Source organism: Bremia lactucae, linkage group LG13, assembly GCF_004359215.1.
Source record: "Bremia lactucae strain SF5 linkage group LG13, whole genome shotgun sequence".
Lineage (NCBI taxonomy): Eukaryota > Oomycota > Peronosporomycetes > Peronosporales > Peronosporaceae > Bremia > Bremia lactucae.
Genome location: NC_090622.1, coordinates 2,922,784 through 2,930,477, shown reverse-complemented (window position 1 = coordinate 2,930,477; position 7,694 = coordinate 2,922,784). Strand labels below are relative to the sequence as shown.

Below are 7,694 nucleotides of genomic sequence, written 5' to 3'. Positions count from 1 at the left end.
TATCTCCAAAGTTGACTTCGGAGGCGCTATTAGATCATGTGTTTAAGCGCCTACATTTGATCCATTGTTTACTAAGACATTCAATATCTCATTTTACTCTTTTGATCATATTTTCAGAGGTACCTGGACACCTTTGACCACAGATTTTGAGGACTTGTTCCCTTGAGTTTTTTTTTATTTCGGGAGTATCCTCTCAAACTACCTCCAGCTGTGGTTGCGCTACCACAGCGAGATCCTCTATGATCGACTCTCCAGTCGATCTAGGACTTTCACACTGACTCTCCTAGACAGGCGCTAAATTTCTTGGATGTTGCTTTTCAACCAAGCATCCTTGTTTCGTACCACTCCTTTATTCGAGTGATCGAATTTCGACGCTGTCTGTGCTTGTGCACAGCCGTCGGGATCTAGCTCCACAATGTGGTGGGTATTCACACTGAAGTCTTATGCAGTCATGCTAACGACCGAGCCATAAGTGAGGCCATCGCACTCTCTCGTAGGGCATTCACACGCTTGTGGACGCTCCAACACGTTCATCGGTTGGCCATCTGATGAACAAGAGACAGGCATCATCACGCCTTGATGCTGCCAATTTATATATGGCTCGTACTTTCTGAGCCATGGTAATCCAAGGATGACACCAAATTCGTCATCCAAATCTAGTACGATGACATCATCGTACTGCTTACCCTTTAACGTGTATTGAATACCAACTACACCTTTCCTTACTGTTACAGATGCGCCTGTTGCTACGCACTGTCATCCTCGTTAGAGGGATATCGCGCTCAATATAAATTTGAGCCTGCAATCTTCTAGCGATTGGCGTCTAATAAAATTACTTGACGCCCCACAATCGACTAGGGATGTAAGTGGCAACTTATTTGACACTTTTATTTTCAGGGTGACGAGGTTAACCTCATCCCCTCGGGCAGTTACACACAATGTTTGAGTGTGGGGAGCAACTTTCGTCAAAAGAACTGCAAATTCGTTTGACGTTGCATGATCAGTAGGGCGCAGCGCACCTGCTGACTCCGACAGTTTATTAACGATCCGACTCGCCGTTGCGAATTCGCAACAGCGTTGGATCCGCGTCTTACGCTGTTCCTAGCTAGAGGTCGGTCTTTTTGCTCAGTGTTTTTAGGCAATGGCCGTAAGGCACTACACTCATAGGCGTAGTGGCCCGTCATTTGACAACGATTACAATTTGAAACCGTTTGTAACTTGAAGAGCGAGTTTTCTCGCTCTTTACAAACGAGATCTAAAAGTTCTGGAGCTCCGCTTTCTTGTCGCTTCGGTGGACGATAAGCACCCAAGTGGACGAAAGCCTGATTCAGGCTGATGCCCCCCTGTTCCGCATAGAAATCGCTTGGTCGAGCGGCTCTAATTCGAGCCGGAACAGGTGGGTTTCAACAGATTCATCTACATGACCTTTAATAAACACAGTTATTTGTGTTTGTTCATCAATTGAATGACTAACGATACAACTGACCAGGTATCGTGTACGTTAGGCATAAGCATGATTGTCACGCTTGCCCTGTTTCAAATCCAGAGCTCGGCTCGAGCCCTGAATTCGGCATGTGGCGGCTTAGATGTTTGTCTGAGCCGGGTCTTGAAGACCTCATACGACCCAAAGACAAATGGGTTGTGATTATTGAGCCCCTAGTCCCAAGATTTGGCACGACCAGCTAAGTTAGACGTGATAAATTTCATATTTGTCGCATCATAACTGATACGGCGAGCTTCTATGGCGTCGACTAACTCGACATACCATCTCAAAAAGAGTCGCTTTCGACTGCCTTGAGCTTAGAGATTTCGATCTTAAGCTTTCTAGTCGACGCAGAAGCGTCGAACCATTAGCAACATTTACATGCTGCTGTCTCAACAGTTCCAATTGTTGAGAGCCTTGCTAGTGAAGCAAGGCTACATTCTCTCGGGCCGCGTCGAGTCGTGTTGTATACACTCGGCTATGGCCGCATGCTGTTCATTTCCTCCCAGAGTGTACAGAAGGGCGCCAATGGCTGGTCTGCCTACGACCGATCTCATTTGTTCGATCACTCTCCCTTCAAGGCCACTCAAATGAGTAAACATTTCATGAGTGACGGGATAGCCTTCTTGAGGGGCTGAAAAGCTTCCTCCTTCTTCATCTAACATGTCCATGTTGGATGGAACATGCGTAGGACGTTGAACGGACTACGAAGTGCTACCAGGTGAAACGGGGCGTTCGTCACTAGTACTGATCAGTGCTACTTGGACCTTACACTGTATACAGTGCCTCGAAATTTAGCTGAAACAAACATACAGAGGAAGGTCTCTTATGAAGCTAAGGATCCTTAGCTTAAGGTCTAGACTAAGGCTTTAGAGAAGAGAAAACTAAACTGTATGAATATATCTAGTTTCCCACGTAACGATCTTCTATCTACTACTGAAATTATTATATCAATAACTAATTCAGTATGGCGCCTCCGATCACACCGCACAATTGTGTCTTATAACGATTGACGGGTTTGATTTAGACTTTAATCAACCAATCAATACAGCAATGTCTTATTGCATCAATATTATAAAATTTGGTAATATTGGAACTATTTAAGTCAAAATTAATAAAGATAATAATTTTGTACTTCTTTATTTATTTCCTTTCATAGGAAATAATATTAATTATTATTCTTATCGGAAATAATACTTATGTAACTGAACAACCTGTTACAGTTTTTAATATCTATCTCGGATGACTCTAGCCGTCATCTTCGTTAATGTGAGTGCCTCAGGTGTATCTCATACACAAGGGTTGGTCACAATGGGAACCACACCCAAGTGGTGGGTCTAATTACTTCACTGAATTAATTGACCATACCCTTTAGAACACAAAGTGTACTTTACCGGGGATTGTGTAACATAGGGAAACGTGAGCCCGTTACATACGTACTGATTCTTGTTATTGTCCTGACTTAATATATTTCTGTGAAACTTTGTATTGCAACTCATTGCTCACCGAAGTGGTAATGAGCAATTGAAACTTTGCAATGTGAGCTAACCTGATCGTAATGTTTCCATTTTCTTATGAACATAATGCCAACATTTTAAATAGCGAGAGAAACACATGGTTGGAAACAGCGAATGAAATCGCCGTATTCGCCCCGTCAACTGCAGCTGACGATCCGCTCGTGATCATAAAAAGTCTAATTTTCTTTCCTTTTAAGTAGGTAATCTAAAAATGTAATAGCGGTTGCGTCCACACAAATGATGAACAAGTTTATTTAGTCGGGGGCGCAGCTTCGGTACAGCTTTCCTCAAAACTTTAACATGCTTAAAATAAGGTGGGAACTGTAAAATACCGCACAAATTCCGAAGCGTGATAAAAGAAGCTTGGAAGATCAAAGTCACTTTAACTCGGTAAAGGATAGCTAAGGAGAAACTACCTTCACTTCAAACCAATCATTGAGCTGATAATGGTTCTACCAGAGTGTCCAACACGTGAGTAAAACGCGTCATCACTTGGTCCCACTCTCCGGCCACTACTCTTAACAAAGCTGGTCAGAATTAGTAATTCCCCTAATTGGACAACTGATACTAGATGCTGAGTCGCGCATTAAAATTTCAATACTTATTTCACGGAACAAATAAAAAATAAATTGACGCATTATTTTATCATGCAGCAGACGACGGTTATATAGGTCTTCACGTAGTGCACACGGCCCACGTGCAGATAAGAAGATGACACCTCGTGACGCAATATGCTCACTATCGTAGTTGACGTCGCATCCTTGCGTCCGTCTGTCGTCGTGCGAAGTGAGGTCGCACTTGTCGCTTCTGCTTCTAATTCCTGTGAACAATGATTCCTATTTATAACTTTAATATGATGTGCAAGATCTACAGCTACTATGAGTCTTTCATAAGCTCCAATACTGCGCTAAGTTCCTCTCCTGTAAATTCGGGATTGCTTGTGTATCCTGTCTGTGACTGTGACGGCTGAGGTGGAGAATTCTGCTGCCGCACACTATGCGGAGAGAATCGCTCGTAAGACCGTTGCAGAGCTTCATTCTGGAACTGCGTGTACTGCGACTCTGACGTGGACGAAAGAATTGTCGTGGTCGCTGTTGTAGACGGATAAGAATTGACGAGCTCACTGCGCTCTGCAGTTCGCAAGTACGATGAGTAGGGTACATGAAATGAAGAAACATTTGAGTAATTTGCTACGGCGTGAGTCGATGCCACGTCGGGTGTCGAGTCATAAAAGCGATGCAAGGATGTTGGCGGCAAGTGAGGAAGCGGATTTAAAGACGAGGCGATTCGGTCTGTTGCTGACGGAAACGCTCGTGTGCGGAATGCCAGAAGCGGCATCACTTGCGCGCGGTCGTTCGTCACGGTCTGCGACCCAAGAGTCGACCCTCGACGAAACGCCAGGTCGTCTCTGTGCCCTCCGATTGGTCCATTTTCATTTAGCTGGCCGCGGTACGCGTGCTGGTAACCGTTCTCGGTTACAAGCGAGGACGGTACCGACTGCGACACTTGCACGTCGGTATCCAGGATGTCCATGGAGGACGGTAAGAGGGTACGGGTTGATCGCACGTTTTGTTCACGGTCGAAAGTGATGCCATTACGCGGGTTGACGTTTTCATTGGCTCGATTGGGAACTTCGTCCATGACGCTGCAGTGTAGTTTCTGGTGTTGCGCGTACTCCTTGTAATTGTCACAGGCCCACGAACACTTTTCCTCGGTGCATCGAAAAAGTTTTTGTCCGTCTGGAAAGTGAATGCGCATGTGGCGTTTAAGCTTCGTACTCGTATTAAAGCGCTTGCCACATGTCTCAATGTAGCACGGGTACGGGCGCTCGCCGCTATGAATGCGCTTGTGGCGACTTAGATTTCCCGACGTATTAAAGCGCTGGGAGCAGCCGTAGTAGTCGCAGGCATACGGTTTAGTGCCGGTGTGAATGCGCATGTGACGCCGTAAGGCAAACGAGCGCGGAAATTGCTTTCCGCAATGCACCTCTGGACACACAAATACATCGCGTTTGGACTGCTTGGAGCGTGTCGTCGGCTGCGACTGCATCGGGAGAGAAGAAGCATTCTGCGACGTGGACTTGGCGTCTGAGCTGGACAATTGATAGACAGCTGACGAGACAGGAGGATGGGGATGATGAGCCATCGCGACGGAAGACGCATCCTCTTCGTCAATGCGACGGTACGTCGTCGGGGCTGAGTACGCTCCCAGAGGCGTATACAGACCAGATTCGGTTCCAATGCCAGGGTGGTTCGGTTTCATGTGCATGTGCATTGGGGTACATGCAAAAGGGTATATGGCAATACTACACTGAGCGAGTTGATTGGGAGAAGGCCGTATGTCCAGGAATGCCGGCGACGGCGCCGTCGACCTCACTCCTCTTAATATGCAACACAGCTTGGCGCCCTGTCGCCCCGGAAATCGTGTTCCCTGTTATTGTGGCTCGGCTACGCCATTCGTGTGAGCCCATTTCTACACCATTCGGTCGGCTTATTTCTACTCAATTCGTGGATGCCCATATTTAACAAGATTGCGTGATCTTTTTCTACATCATATTTTGAGCCATCGTTTTACGATGAGCTGCTGAAGGCTTACATGTCAGCATTAATTTCGATTTCGGAGGGCATTATGCCATACATTAATGTTAGCGTAATCGGAATCAGTTCCTTTGCTTGCATTTTTATTAGCGAATTTGAGGGGAAAGTGAAAAATTCCAATTGTGCATAACATTATCCGACCAATTCTGATCGCTCGAGTTCAACAGTAGAACTTTGGCGTTCATAACCTTCCGATTTCTATGATGGGTTGTCTCAGATGCATTGCGCTCAGCGTAGCATTGTGCCGCAATTTTTTCCACAAATTTCCTCTTAAAAATTGTTGGACTTAAAAATTATTTCTCTCTAAATTTGACAGCCTAGTATATTTTAAGACCTACTTGCCGACTTTTTCGTAAGCTGTACAGCATTCTCGCGTTGTAACGGGGTGTATCGTTACATGAAATTGACACTTAAAGGTTGGAAATTTATTTATATTATCTAAAAGGTCTAAAAGGTAGATAATAATTGGAGAATATTACTTTACATTGTAAAATTCGGAAAGCTTATCCATTGAAAGATATACACCATTATATCTACTTTTTCCGCGGTCCAGTCAGCGCTGAACGCACCCAAAGATAGAGACAGATAAGACTTTATAACATGTTTTGTATTAGTTTATAATTAAGTTAGTATTGAATAGCTAGAAACAGTTGAACTTAATTATATTAAATACAGTCTTCTTTTAACCCTCTTTAAAGCAAGTGTTTTAAAAAGAGTCTTTCTCTGCACGTACCAGTGACGTGAGGAACCACTCGCACTGAGGCAGTGCGAAGTGGACTTGTACTGCAGCATAAGTCGGCAGTGCCCAGTGATACCTGGTAGCACTTTGTAGTCCGTCCAAGGACCACAGTCTCATCATCTAACATGTAAATGTTAGATGATAATGGGAATACTCATCACGTTTTGCATGATAGCTACTCCTTTCTAAGTGACATAGAAAGGAGTGCGGTCGAACGGATGTGTTCGACCGTAGGGAACGATGCTATCTTGGCCATGCTGTCCGGTTTATACAGAGATGCCCTCCATCCAGCCATCACCAAGTTCATGCAACATGAACTTGACGAGGCGAAGGAGAAGGTAGCCTTGCTTATTCAGTAAGGCTCTTAACAGGCAGAGCTGTTGAGGTTACAACAGGTACAGACCCCTGTACCTGCGATGACGCAAACGCGTCGTCCCGAAACTTTAATGATTGACATCTCTAAGTATAGGGGAGTCGACAAGACTCCCCCTTGAGATGGTTTGTCGAGTCCGACGATGCCATAAGGGCACATCACATCGTCGACGAGCAAATGCAAGTCGCCTTCGCTCAATCAAAGTTGGCAGGTCGTGCCAAAACTTGGGCATTGGGCCTTAAGTTGCGCGACCCATATGTCTTTAGGTCGCTAGAGGCTTTTAAAGCCCGGCTCAAACAGACGTTTGAACCGCCTAGGGCTGAGTTCAGAGCTCGTTCAGAACCTCTGAAACTCAAACAAGGCAAGCGTGATGTTCACGCATATGCCCAGCACATACGACTAGCGAGTTGTATTACCAATAACCCAGTCCATGAATACACGTTGATTACGGTGTTCATGGAAGGTCTTACGGATGGTCCCGTAAAGACCCACCTGTTCCGCTTGGAACTGGATACGCTTGAAGAAGCAATATCCGTAGCGGAACAGGAGGACTTTAGCTTGAGACAGGCTCAAGCAAGTTCGTCATCATATCGTCCACCTAGACGACACGAACTAGGAGGTCCAGAACCCATGGACCTTTCCTATGTCGAAAGCGAGAAACCTCGCTTTTCGAATAATAAGCGATCGCAGAAATGCCATCGCTGCCAAAAATTGGGACATTACGCTCATGAGTGTAGTGCCCCACGTCCAGCACCAAAAGGTACTGAACGTAATTTTGGATCGTATGCCAAAAAGGGCAACGGTCGCGGATCCGACGTTGTTGCGAAATCGCAACAGCGAGGCGGACCGCCAAAAAATGGACGGGGTCAGTAGGGGCGCAACGCCCTACTGATCCAGCAACCTCAAGAGAATTTGCAAATCTCTTGACAAAAGTTGCTCCAGACACACAATCATTATGTGTCTCTGCACCTGGTGATGAGGTATC

The 7,694-nt window shown here is 45.5% G+C and overlaps 1 protein-coding gene across 1 annotated transcript; it reads right to left on the bottom strand.

Moving 5' to 3' along the window:
• Positions 1 to 3,876: 3,876 nt before the first annotated feature.
• Positions 3,877 to 5,274, bottom strand: CCR75_003848 (uncharacterized protein; the record flags this gene model as incomplete). Its single annotated transcript, XM_067961940.1, has 1 exon — positions 3,877 to 5,274. The coding sequence occupies one exon, from the start codon at positions 5,272 to 5,274 to the stop codon at positions 3,877 to 3,879; it is 1,398 nt and encodes a 465-aa protein (XP_067823530.1).
• Between the last annotated feature and the right edge of the window lie 2,420 nt (positions 5,275 to 7,694).